At 33.3% G+C, this 12,028-nt stretch overlaps 4 protein-coding genes and 6 non-coding genes across 13 annotated transcripts; 6 read left to right on the top strand and 4 right to left on the bottom strand.

The window, feature by feature from the left end:
- The first annotated feature begins 2 nt into the window (after window positions 1-2).
- On the top strand, window positions 3-23 carry 21ur-15484. Its single transcript, NR_055909.1, has one exon.
- A 492-nt stretch (window positions 24-515) lies between these two features.
- 21ur-7169 lies at window positions 516-536 on the top strand. The gene has a single exon (NR_055908.1).
- Window positions 537-672: 136 nt separating this feature from the next.
- On the top strand, window positions 673-693 carry 21ur-6394. The gene has a single exon (NR_055907.1).
- Window positions 694-749: 56 nt separating this feature from the next.
- On the bottom strand, window positions 750-1,492 carry C01B10.7 (the record flags this gene model as incomplete). 2 transcript variants are annotated; one of them, NM_068624.3, is made up of 3 exons in its annotated part: window positions 750-930; window positions 986-1,132; window positions 1,377-1,492. In NM_068624.3, 3 exons carry the CDS (start codon window positions 1,467-1,469, stop codon window positions 784-786), a joined length of 387 nt encoding a protein of 128 aa, NP_501025.2. The 2 variants fall into 2 exon arrangements, with proteins under 2 accessions (NP_501025.2, NP_001293704.1); NM_001306775.3 differs by having other exon boundaries at window positions 896-930; window positions 986-1,037; window positions 1,377-1,469.
- A 400-nt stretch (window positions 1,493-1,892) lies between these two features.
- Window positions 1,893-4,959, bottom strand: metl-13 (Methyltransferase domain-containing protein). The gene is made up of 12 exons (NM_068623.6): window positions 4,871-4,959; window positions 4,407-4,632; window positions 4,121-4,332; window positions 3,964-4,075; window positions 3,793-3,911; window positions 3,609-3,746; window positions 3,374-3,560; window positions 3,158-3,329; window positions 2,711-2,898; window positions 2,519-2,663; window positions 2,220-2,464; window positions 1,893-2,169 (listed from the first exon to the last, which is right to left on the bottom strand). The coding sequence occupies exons 1-12, from the start codon at window positions 4,954-4,956 to the stop codon at window positions 2,029-2,031; spliced, it is 1,971 nt and encodes a 656-aa protein (NP_501024.1). The 5' UTR covers window positions 4,957-4,959; the 3' UTR covers window positions 1,893-2,028.
- A 102-nt stretch (window positions 4,960-5,061) lies between these two features.
- On the bottom strand, window positions 5,062-7,826 carry C01B10.9 (Bis(5'-adenosyl)-triphosphatase). The gene is made up of 9 exons (NM_068622.8): window positions 7,667-7,826; window positions 7,448-7,617; window positions 7,209-7,397; window positions 6,867-7,150; window positions 6,530-6,809; window positions 6,078-6,198; window positions 5,870-6,031; window positions 5,530-5,802; window positions 5,062-5,418 (listed from the first exon to the last, which is right to left on the bottom strand). Exons 1-9 carry the CDS (start codon window positions 7,790-7,792, stop codon window positions 5,356-5,358), a joined length of 1,668 nt encoding a protein of 555 aa, NP_501023.3. The 5' UTR covers window positions 7,793-7,826; the 3' UTR covers window positions 5,062-5,355.
- A 467-nt stretch (window positions 7,827-8,293) lies between these two features.
- On the top strand, window positions 8,294-11,763 carry cest-5.1 (Carboxylesterase type B domain-containing protein; the record flags this gene model as incomplete). Of its 3 annotated transcripts, none has more annotated exons than NM_068621.5 (10): window positions 8,294-8,519; window positions 8,577-8,683; window positions 8,733-8,841; window positions 9,125-9,220; window positions 9,274-9,418; window positions 9,463-9,660; window positions 10,377-10,627; window positions 10,680-10,765; window positions 10,811-11,077; window positions 11,398-11,763. In NM_068621.5, exons 1-10 carry the CDS (start codon window positions 8,309-8,311, stop codon window positions 11,668-11,670), a joined length of 1,743 nt encoding a protein of 580 aa, NP_501022.3. In that variant the 5' UTR covers window positions 8,294-8,308. The 3 variants fall into 3 exon arrangements, 2 of the variants coding, with proteins under 2 accessions (NP_501022.3, NP_001380154.1); NR_131550.1 differs by having other exon boundaries at window positions 8,309-8,519; window positions 10,377-10,631; window positions 11,398-11,670; NM_001392320.1 differs by lacking the exons at window positions 8,294-8,519; window positions 8,577-8,683; window positions 8,733-8,841; ... (1 more) ...; window positions 9,274-9,418; window positions 9,463-9,660 and adding an exon at window positions 10,195-10,254 and having other exon boundaries at window positions 11,398-11,670.
- Window positions 8,408-8,505, bottom strand: C01B10.46. The gene has a single exon (NR_055906.1). It is a non-coding gene; the product is annotated as an Unclassified non-coding RNA C01B10.46 (non-coding RNA).
- On the top strand, window positions 10,047-10,067 carry 21ur-11403. Its single transcript, NR_055905.1, has one exon.
- On the top strand, window positions 10,048-10,068 carry 21ur-6319. Its single transcript, NR_055904.1, has one exon.
- Window positions 11,764-12,028: the final 265 nt, after the last annotated feature.

Here is a 12,028-nt window from a genome sequence, read left to right as displayed (position 1 = left end):
GATAAGAATGAATAGAAGCGACTCTATAACTCCACCTTTAAGTCCAACACTCTTAAACACTACCGTCCCGCTGCTGTTGAGGGAAGTAATGAAAATGGAACAATTGTATAGTGTTTTAACTGTAATTTTAACTTTTGAATTTGACATTATTCTGGCGACACCGAAATGGTACAGGGCGAGAGCAAGTGGGAAGCGATTTTGTTTAAAATTAAAATATATCCGATTTTGAAGGATAAAAAACAAATCTTTTTAAAATCGATAACCTTCGCATTTTTATTTTTATCGTTTTACTGAAAATCGGCTCAATTCTTGAATATTCTGGAGAAACGACTTTTATATGGTCGTTTTTAAAATATCACCAGAAAGAAAATATTTTAGTATATTCCAAAAATTGTTAGTTTGGTTTCCAAAATCTTCTATCAAAAAAAATCAACACAAGTTTTTAATTTCTTCTTTTGAAAATAAAATTACGGTTTCAGTGAGTTTATAAATTCAGATAAATAAACAACGTTTGTTAACACAGTATTATAGGAAACTATTAAAAAACAAAAATTGGTGGCTGATGTTGTTTAGTGCAGGAACTTACGCAATTCTTGAAATTATTTTTTTCAAAGAAAAAAATACCGTTTCAGTGAGTTTATAAATTTATACAACATTTAAAGAAAATCTTAATGTATAGAAGTCCGGATGATCATCAATAACTTTAATATTTGTTTAATAGCATGAACTTTTTTTTGAAATCTCTTCACTTTGGACCTACTAGCACTTTATTACACTCAAATTTTAAAATTTATCATCTTGAATAATAACAGTAACAGTATCATATGAGGGTGTAATGTAGGTTCCTGCATCGAGTTTTGACACTTTTGCAATAATTAACATATCCTTCTTTTTGTCATATGTCGTTTTTGGTCCCACTTTTTTCTTTGTCTGAAATTAGACTTTTTATTTGAGTTCATATTATATATGAGTAAATATCACTAACCTTCACATTCTCCCAATATCCACATTTCGTCTTGTTTTTCCCATTGCACACCCTGAAAATGTGCTCTTGAGCTACTCCTTTTGCATTTTTCACATAACGTGTGATACTTTTTGGTTTGTAGTATTCTATTGCAAGACGAGCTCCTGGCTGAAAAGAAAATAGCTTCGAGCAGTTTAAATTCTGTGAAACTTCAATCGTAGGTTCTTATTGTCTGGCTGTATATAAAAGCAGGCATCTAATTAGAAGGCGATGTAAATAAAGTAGTTTGTTTTAATTAAATTAAAGTTCAACTAGTGAAAGTTTAGAAAAAAACGGTTCATTGTATTGAGGTAGGTACGAAGTAGGCCGGCATTTTTGGGCCTAATTGGAAGGCTTTAATTTCCCTAGTTACCTTTCTTATCATTGTACGTTTTGGTTCAGAACTGGAATCAACTAGACATATTAGCAATAGAAATAGAGAAAGTACAGTACTAACTTGAACCATGATGGCCGCACAAGTGAACTTATGAATTTTATAACCGCACGGTGAGAGGCGGAAATAAAAATTAAAAGATTAAAAAACACAGTTTGATAGAAATTACTCGTTGTCTGAACTTTTTTAGAGATTAATCTATTTCTGCAGTACAGATCACTACCAAAATGAATACTATTTTGTAGAAAAACTGACGATCAAAAATTAAAAGTTTCATATTTTGTGACGGAAAATATTTTTTAGTTCCAAAGTTATTATAGAATAGTTTTGGCCGCATAATCAAATACAGATAATTTGCACAACTTCCTAGTGGAATTCCAAATAGTCTACATCGGAAGTACAGTAGGATCGCGTCGAGATATCGAATATGCTGTTAATAGTTGTTTTTCCTGCAAAGTTGTTTTTCACTGCACCGTGAGAACATTAGACATGTTTGCAAAGTGTAAAACAAAATTCATCAGGTGAACAAACGAAACAACAAACGGGGGAAAATTTGAATAACTGGGAACAATCGAATACATATAATAAAAAATTACTGAAAATAAACAAGATAACAAACGAAATTGTGCAATTAATAATCAACCATACGAATGTTTGAGATAGCACCGACAACCTCATCATAGCTTCCAATATCTTTGCGAACTGTGTTGATTAATTTCTGAGGAACCACTGGTTTTATTGTGTTCTTGGGTGTTTTGAGACCGATGATAATCTGAAAGAAATATATTTGCTAGTAGAATTTCAATAATTAATTTAGTTTACCTCATTAACATCTTCGAAGGACAGAACTGTGTAGAGAGTTGGGAAATACTCTGCGATATTCTTTTTAATCGACTTTCCGAATTCCGAATCGCGTGTAACCAAATTCAAACTAATCATTCCTTGTTCTTTCACCGAGTTTTTCATATTTCCTAGAGCTTCTGGGGTAAGGAAGGCGGATGGTGGGCATTGAAGAGCAGCGTTCTGACTTCCAGAAACATCCACAAAAATCACATCGTATTTCTCTTCTGGAAATAAGAATTGATTTGTAAAATAAAATTTGAACATGATATTTTAAATACCTTCAGGTTTCTTTGCAGTCTCCTGGAGATGAATAAGAGCATCTTGGATGACAACGTCAATTCTAGCGTCCGAATGGGGGAACGAGAAGTGAGAATTTGCGATTTTGAGTACTTCTGGATCAAGTTCCACAGCGGTTACATGAGCCTGAAACGAAAATTTAGCACTGTTAAGTTTCTAGACTTGATTGATACCTTTTTGAAATGTCTGACAAGATATGCAGTCAAAAGTCCACCACCTAATCCAAGAACAGCCATCTTACACTGAGCATCATTCTTGGCTAATGGTTGTTGCGGACTGATGGCTAGGGATCCGATCATCATTCTATGGAAATCGCATGCCAATTGATCGAGATCTATGACCGTTTGCTTCTTCTTTCCGGCTGTAATGTTAATTTTAAATTTTGAGGTGAGCATCATTAAACCGTTCTTTTTTAATTCTGATAAACTACCTCTCGTGTATTAACAAGATGGGAAATGTTATTCTTTTTCCACCGAAAATAATACAGAAGGATGTGCGCCTTTAAACAATACTGCAATTTTCAAATCTCGTTGCTGCTCAGTTTTCATTGATTTTTCAGTTGTAATAAATCCATTTTACTCTTTAAAGGGGGTTGAAAAATGAAATTTTCAACTACTAACTTTTCAGATAAGCTTCAGATTGTACCAGATTCATCGTATTCAGAAAAACTAGTCTTCTAGTTTGATTTCCTTCAACAGTAACTTCTTCAACACTCCAACCACCATTGATATCCGAACGTCCCGTTGAAACGGTTCGCTTAACATCGACTCCTCCGATGGATAGAATTTCGTACTGAAAATCGGGTTTTCATATGTTTCGTGTTCAATTCTACATACATTTCCAGTATTATCTTGTCTAACATCCAGCATTCCAACAAAATGTCCAATATCACTCTTCACACCGTCCATTCCTTTTTCATATTTTTGATTTCTGTTGAGGAAAACGATTGCGAGACGTTCGCGGCCACATTGAACACGAAGAGCTTTTCGTCCCTTTGGTGAGGCGAATAGCCATTCAGAATCACTGAAATTAATATAAGAATTCGAATTTAAAAATGTTTTCTATACAAACCGTCCAATTGGAACCACAAATGCGGCGAATGTGTCAATCTTCTTGGCTTCTGGATTATCAACAACACAGATACGATAACGTGGTCCTAATGATGGATCTGCTCCATGAAAGTCGATTGAAACTTCAGAGTCCAGCTTTCTAAATTAATTTCATTAATTTCAAGGGAAAAACTAAAATGAATTACTTCGAGCACAGGTAGATGAATTGTGAGAGCTCCTGTTCTCCACGAATAGAATCCTTCAATTCGTCAGTGCTATCGATACGATCAGTACGGATGGAGCTGGAGCGAAGAACTTCTAGAGGCTAAAAATATAGGTTTTATTTAAATAAAATAATTTGCAATTTATCTACCTACCAATGGATTTGGCATTGGTGCTCGCATTTTCGTGGCAATAAAGCAGAAAACTGGCATTGGGAATCCAGAAGCCTTGTTCTCAACTTTTTGAACACGTAGGATATATTGCTTTCTGGAATAACGTTTTACAGATTTTTGAGAAAAATGAATATTTTACAATGGATAGAAGTGATTAATCCAGAACTCGGTGATATGTGGTTGAGCCAATGTGACAATGATATATCTTCCACCAGAAGCCAATACACGATGAACTTCCTCGAACATCTTTGTAACCAATGCTTCATCGGATTCTGAAGCTGATGGTGGAAGAAGAGCGTCGAGAGTTCCTTTATCAATTACAATGGTATGTGCTTCATCGGCCATGGATAGCTATAACATATTATTTTCGAATTTCTTTTCTTTTAATTGTTCATTGTGCACAACGGGACATTCTCCAAACTCACATTAGCAGCATCTCCAGTCTCAAAAGTCATTCCGAGTCGTTCTTTATTTTTACGAATCTGTGTGGCAATAACAGATGGTTCTACATCAATACTGTGAATGCAATGAAATCCATTATCGTAGAGTTGGGTCGCTAATTCCGAATTACCACATCCAAGTTGAAGGAACGTGTCTTTCGGTTTCAAATATTTATCAATTACATTTGATAAAGAATTATAGTCACCGTACCTGAAAGAATTCAAATTTTTACATGAGAATCGAAAGCATTCAATTTTTGTGTATGTTGATGAGGAAAAATTTCTATCTAAAAAGAAGAAAAATGGTCAATATTTTAAGTTATTTTTCGAAACATTGATAATTTTTCTTTGACAAATCTGAAAAACACTTGATAGTGATGTGATAATTTTCTTTTAATTTTGTTTGAAAGACATCATATTTTAACAAAGAAATATAATTATTTAATTACCATTCGAATGGAGATTTTCGTTTTGCAAAGAAGTTCTTCCAGTACGCTGGATCCGTGAAAGATTGTGGCTCATTTGGAGCGGACATGGCCTGAAACTATAGAAACTAGAAAAATAATCATTTTAAATACTCGAAATAAAACATGAGGCTAAATGAAAACCAAAGAAAATAAAATTATAATTAAGAAGTAAAAAATATGAGAAACATTCATTATTAAAGTTAAGTAATCTTTTTTGAAAATATATCACATTGAAAATTGATAAACTGTCTTTGGATGATTTTGAAAATCCTGAAAATCCACAACCGGGGAAAAAAATCAAAAAGAGATGAAAGGATGACTAGGACAAATAAAGAGATAAATATTTTGCTTTGTGATTTGAATATTCTGCAGAAATTAAAGAGAAATCGAAGGCACAATGGGGGAAATATATAAAGAGGTCACAAGAAATATTTACAATTTGAATGCAAAAAGTTATATTAAAAAGATCAAATATCATCATCGCTCATTTCATCCAGTAGTCCAGACATTGCTACCGTTCCATTGTTCAGCTGAAAATCTACACATTTTTGAGAACATTTCGGGTAATTTTTTATTTATTTTTTCTTTAAAATAATTTCGAGCGATATTTGATTTTCCGATTATTTCAATATAAAACTCACACTTCCAAGTGCACCACCTCCTGCTTGACTCCTTCTTCCACCTCTTTCTAAATCTATCGAATTCCTTAATCCATCTCCTTCATCCTCATCCTCATCATCATTTAATTCGAATCCTTCGTTCGTCCGGTTACTCAATGGCCGATATCCTTGAACTGTATCGGATCTTCCCCAATTGGGATCAGATTTGAGTACGGTATTCTTACATCCATAAGCGAAGAATATTATAACAATACACATTGAAGGAATTAAAATAAGCGAAAAACTCCATGAATCCTGAAGAAAAATTATGTGCTTTTGATAAGCTTTAGAATTGAGTCAAATACTCTGTGGAATAACCTACCGTAATCTGATTAAATACGAAACCATGTGTCATTGGTAAATATCTGTTCTCTTTTAAAGCTCGTTTCACAATTTCCATGGTTCCATTATTTTCAGTTGGTGTGATACCAAGCACATGACACATTATATTGTACAAATCCACATTTGAAGGAATATCGGCAATCTGAAAGAATATTTATCATACAGTTCTCAAAATGCCTAGCTTATACCGTATAATTTTCAGAAAACGCTGGGCCTCTCATAATAAGGAAAGCTCTCATCTCTGGACGATCAGGATCTTGTCCGTGAGTTGATGAATTGAATTTTAATGTTCCGTTTTCTCCATATTGCCTGAAAGTTGATTTCAATAAACTAATCGTTGTAATATTTTTTCCGGTAAACGGATCAAACTGCCTTTTTTTAATATGATAATTCAAGAAAAAATGTCCCATTCCATCTAAAAATGATATTTGTTTTTGTTGAAAAACTTGACAAAGGTCTCAAATAGTGCCGTTAAAAGTTATTCTGCAAATGACAACATTCGGGCAATATTTAAGGTTTTTTTTCCAATTATTCAACAAAGCTAAATATTATTTTCAGATAGAATGCACCTGTTTCTGCATTACTATTGTTTACGTTTGCCAGAAAAATTTGCCGCACAGCCCGGTTGTAAACCACATACTTTTCCATAAGATCCTTCGTACACGAAAACGAAATCGAAGAACCGATTTGCGGCTCGAAAACGATTTTTCCAATTCGCGAACTGTTTCGATAATGCCATCTTTCTGGAACTTCCTCTCTCCAATGAATATTCACATCATATCCATGCTCTTTCACTGCTGATGTTAAATTTGCATAAATTTGTTTTCCAATTTCATCCGAGTGTGGATAAATCATATGATCACCCATTTCGAATCCAGCGCCAGATACATAATCTTTCACGCACATGACATGTTTGTGATCTGAATTTAGTTTTAGGAATTATGAAGATTTTAATTTCAACTATTTTAAATTATTACCTTTAATTTCTGCATGTCCATGATCAGCTGTTAGGATAATATTCACATCAGCTCCCAAATTATTATCATCGAATTTTTTGATAAAATAAAGAAATAGATCGTCAAGTTTCTTTAATGTTTTCTCAATTTCCTTGTTATGAAATCCGTTTCCATGAAGTGTGTGATCGGGTTCTGCTACATACCAAGCGAGGAAATTAACAGGTTCCTTCTCTCGAATAAAAGCATCGATAACGTCGTCAGCGTCCTTCATCCATGATTTCAGATCACCAACAATTGTCCATGGCCTGAAAAACTGAATTGTCCAAGTACTACTTCTCGTTAAATAAACTTTTCTAAAATTACCTTGCAATTTTAGGCTTATGGGGAATATATGGAAACTGTGATTCTCCATTTGGCCAGTAAAACGCCGCAGATCTTCTGGAAGACTCCCATCGCTCGTTCGTAAGCCAGATGGGATCAGAATTGTACCAGAAACTCTCTTGTGATGCATTCACGACACCTTCTTTTCCGGTAGAATTGAAATAGTCAAATCTGAAAAAAAGAACGTCCTTTTTACATTTTCAAGCAAAAAAAAAACTAACGCTTTTTTGGTATCTGCATCGAAAAAGTAATTTCCGACAATTCCATGTTCTTCCTCGAACAATCCTGTGGCAATGCTCATATGGTTCGGCGCAGTATACGTTACGTACTGCGACTTCACTCCTGAAGTAAACCATGTAGACATTGACGCCCATTTGTGAATATTCGGTGTCTGAAAAATAAAATAAAAGTATTAATTCAGCATTTTCTGCAAATCTCACCAATACTTCATCTAATAAATCGTATCGAAATCCGTCAAATGAGATGAGCAACAATTTCGGATGTCTTGAAAGGCAAGAAACCACCGATATGGCGGAAAATAAAAACAATAGTCGTTTTATAAACATTTTACAAACATCCGGATTTTTGAAGGCCTAAAACCTGAAAACGGTGGCTCTTTGGTAATGGCAATCAGATACTAAAGCAAGATAACACGAACAATTTTTTTTTCACTAAACCATGAAAAACTATTGTAATCATTCGAAAGAAACCGCAGAAAAAGAAAAAAAATATGTGAAGAAAAATAAATACTCCAGTTGTCCGAGTGGAGTACACAACGCGTGGCTGAACTTTCTCCAATTCGCGACCCACGGCCGACCGAAGAAAAAGCGCGCGTGTTCAAATCTGAAAATAACTCGTTTGGCAATTTTTTGAAGATTTATCTTAAGATAAGTACGTTTAAAAATTGACATATATAAATAGAGTTATAATATCGGAATTATTGAGACAACTAAGCTACGAAATTTAAATTCCAGCAATTGTTTGTGTGATATGTCAATAAGATTCACTATCGTAGTCAGACTCTTATCAATTGAACTCAAAAATAATCGATTGTCTTGTTCACTAAAAACAACAGCATTCAAATGAATACTTTGCGCTTGTTACTGTTAATTTTTATAATTAATGCAGCAGATTCTCTGATTATACACACTTCATTTGGTCATTTGGAAGGTGCAGAGATAGGAGATTATCATTTGTTCAAAAAAATTCCATTCGCAAAACCTCCAGTGGGAAATTTAAGATTTCAAAAACCAGAGGCAGCCGGGAAATGGGATGGAATAAGAAGTGCTATTGGTGAGGTCTTATACCGTATTAAAGCCATATAAAGCGATTTTTAAATTAAAAGTTCAGAATATGGCCCAGCATGTATGTCGAATTCTTCTAAAACAAAAAGTCCTCAAAAATGGGTTGATGAAGATTGTCTACATGTTAATATTTTCACTTCAAAAAAGTGTTTGGCAAGTTACCATTTTAATTTGATAAATAAATTCCAATAAATTTCTTCAGAAGTCAAGAAATTGTGCAATAGCAGTGTACATTCACGGCGGAGGACTGACTTATGACAGTGCTGTTATGTTTAATGACACAGTTTTATTGGATACATTTGTGAAACGTGGTAAGGTAATTTTAATTATTATATTACACTATTTTTCCTATAAATCTTGCATCCAAGTTCCTCTACTTTGACAGCTCATTTCTTCTTTGTCTTAGGCATCAAGAAAGGTTTAATCAAAACATTTTCAGCATATAAAATTCGTCTCACATATTTGTTCATTTCTCAAAAGTTGAGCAACTTTTGACAGAGCAGGGGAGTTGTGAAAGACTAATAGGAAATTTCAAAAATATCTGTACACATTTTCCGAAAACATTGACACCTAGAAAATGCGTGTGTTTTTTAGATGTGATTCTTGTAATTCCTGGTTTTCGATTGGGCATCTTCTCGCATTTTACAGTACATAATCAAAATGTTGCTCCAAATAATTTGGCACTTTATGGTTTGCAACTGAAGCTGTAACAACAAAACCCCCGAATATTCATTTTTTTAAAGATATCACACTTGCCTTGGAGTTTGTTAAATCAGAAATTCACAGCTTTGGTGGAAATTCTCAAAAAATAACACTTTTCGGACATTCTTATGGTGGAGGTCTTGCGTCTATGATGACATTCAGCTCAGAGATTAATCGAGATTTGAGGTAAATTAAAATAAATCTTATTAAATATTTATTCAATTTTTCAGTCTATTTCAACAAGCAATTGTCATGTCTGGAGGTTTTTACTTTGAAGAATTGAAGGATCATATTGAAGGAACTAAGAGATTTGTTGAATATGCCAATTGTTCAGTTCCATTGAAATTAGAAAGAAAAATGGAAAGAAGTCAACAGGAAATGTACATGATGAAGTGTTTGCAGAAATTGAGTGGAATGGAATTATTAAGGTATTCTAGGTGTTTAATAAATCGACATCGTCCAAAATTTTTCAAACTTCAGAATTGTATACTTAGTTGAGACCTGGTAATGTAATTAAATAGTTTTAAAATTTTTTGCCAAACCCACATCAAGATGGGAACATAACGTTCTCTGAAAGATAGAAGTAATACAAAAATATTTCCTTGTTTAGGACTTTAAAGTCTTCAAACTAATCTTCAATTTCTATATATCAGCAAACGCTAAAAATGTTATGGGACTTTAATTCTGCCAGAAATTCAAAAAGTTGATCATTCGAAAAAGAAAAATCAAAACAGCTGTAAATAACGAACCTTTATGGAAATAAAATTTACTGTTTCATTATTCTTTTATCAGTTTTGTATTTATTTCGAGTGCATTGCATATGGATTAGGCGTCATGAATAGTATTGAATTTTTTCTCAATGTTGTGAAAAAAATGTGAAAATTTCCACGGAATTTCATGGTTCATTTAGAACTCTCAATTTGACATTTAAAAAACGTTTTTTTTTTTTGAAGAAATTACACTTTTTACTTATGGTTGTTCGATTTTTGTTTGGCAAATTTGATTTTGTGTTTCTCTAGCTGGTAAGGACTGATTGAAATAAATCATCGAAATTGGAACATAACGTTCTCTGAAAGATAGAAATATTACAAAAGGGTTTCCATGTTTAGGACTTTAAAGTCTTGAAACTAATCTTCAATTTCAGAATCCAAAGATTACTTGAAGATAAAGGTTATCCTGATTTTGGTGGTGTTATTCTTCGAGAACCTCTATTTCCTGATGTGAAGAAATTCGAACTATTGAAATCTCCTAAAAACATTCCAATGCTCACAGGTTGCACAAACCTTGAATTTGATCATGAATCTATCAAAGTTCCATTCGGAAAATATTTAGAGTTTGAGAATCCAGACGAATGTGATGAAAAATATCGAAATGATGTTGAAAGTGGTGTTGAAAGTCGGTGCGACTCAATTAATTTTTTTTCATTATTTATGAGAATAAGTTTTAGATCGAGGAAATCATACTGATAAAACACAAGGGATAATTCTTCCCCTAAAACTTCAAATAAATAATCTACTTGAAAATAATGTCACGGTTAGTTTTCTTTCTATCCAGAATTCATTTTCCATTACATTACAGGCATACCTCTACGAATACACTTATCCGAAACATGGTAGACATACCGATGATCTCTCTTATATAATGGGAGTTCATGCATTTGAAAAAGACGAAAATGAGGTGCATTTGGAGCAAGTTTATAAGGATATGGTTATTAATTTTATAAAGCTTGGAGAACCTGGAATGGGTTTCGAAAAGTCTGAACAGAATGAGTCCACTTATTTTGATATTTATTGGAACGAGACGACAGGAGAAAGGCCACGAATGAGAAAATATTTCGAAAAGGAGGTGATTTTGTAGAGATTTTCCACCATGAGGGCGCCTCTCTAAAACACAACCGTTAGTCTTATGTGAAATTTTCAATTTTTGCAACATATTTCTGTGTTTTTAATCATTCCATTTATCCGCCCTTACAGTGTCGTTTTCCGTGGAAATTTTGAATTTAGTGCTAGCTTCTTGCCTACGTTTGACCCAAAAATAATAATAATAAAACTGGCCGCAGCCTAAACCAAGTCTCGGCCAGATTTTGCCAATTTTTGATTTACCCCTGTGGCGCCCCTTGCTTCTAACTCAAACTTTACTGTTTCATCATCAACACTTAATTTCAGGTCACTGACTATTGGCTCAAGGAAATGATTGAATTTGATCAGAAAGTGACTGAAACAAAGAAGAAATTAAAACAAATATCTCTTAAAACTGTGCCATTCATAGAAAAGCCACTGGAGCAAAATGATGAAGCAGGAACATTAATTGGTGTTTCATTAATAGCCATTTCCATATTCCTTATTGGTTGTATTTTTGGAAGATATTGTTGTTTGAGACGACGAAATTTGTATATTCGATTGGATGGAAATAATTATGAAAACGCAGGAAACTTTTAGATAAACTGAAATAAACTGTTTTAATTTGTTTTTTTATGATTGCTTTTTCTAAATAATGTGAATCCTCAAACAAAATAAAACGATATCAACATATAAAAAACTGTTGGGTGATAAAATAAATTGCAACAAACTCGATAAAAAACAGACTAATAATAGTTTTAACATGTGTGTATGTACAAAGGGATTTTATGACTTTTGAGAATAAATGATTCACATTCAAACGAATTCTCCTTTACTTCGTGATTTTTTAATCAATCAACGCAACTTAGATGTCTCGACAATAATATTTTAACCAACAATTTAAAAAAAGTCAGTTTTTATTAAATATATTAGGGCATACATACCTACGTTATCACAT

This window comes from Caenorhabditis elegans, chromosome IV (genome assembly GCF_000002985.6).
Source record: "Caenorhabditis elegans chromosome IV".
NCBI classification, from domain to species: domain Eukaryota; kingdom Metazoa; phylum Nematoda; class Chromadorea; order Rhabditida; family Rhabditidae; genus Caenorhabditis; species Caenorhabditis elegans.
This window is presented reverse-complemented; position numbering and strand designations above follow the sequence as displayed.

What these genes read in the sequence shown, in the direction of transcription:
- metl-13 (NM_068623.6), bottom strand. Translation starts at nt 4,956, where the DNA reads ATGTCCGCTCCAAATGAGCCACAATCTTTCACGGATCCAGCGTACTGG. An exon ending in GACAAGATAATACTGGAAAT is followed by an intron (nt 3,330 to 3,373) that starts GTATGTAGAATT and finishes CCCGATTTTCAG; the next exon opens with TACGAAATTCTATCCATCGG. An exon ending in TTGTCAGACATTTCAAAAAG is followed by an intron (nt 2,664 to 2,710) that starts GTATCAATCAAG and finishes TTTTCGTTTCAG; the next exon opens with GCTCATGTAACCGCTGTGGA.
- C01B10.9 (NM_068622.8), bottom strand. Translation starts at nt 7,792, where the DNA reads ATGTTTATAAAACGACTATTGTTTTTATTTTCCGCCATATCGGTGGTT. An exon ending in CATAAGCCTAAAATTGCAAG is followed by an intron (nt 7,151 to 7,208) that starts GTAATTTTAGAA and finishes TCAGTTTTTCAG; the next exon opens with GCCATGGACAATTGTTGGTG. An exon ending in ACGAAGGATCTTATGGAAAA is followed by an intron (nt 6,199 to 6,529) that starts GTATGTGGTTTA and finishes ATCAACTTTCAG; the next exon opens with GCAATATGGAGAAAACGGAA.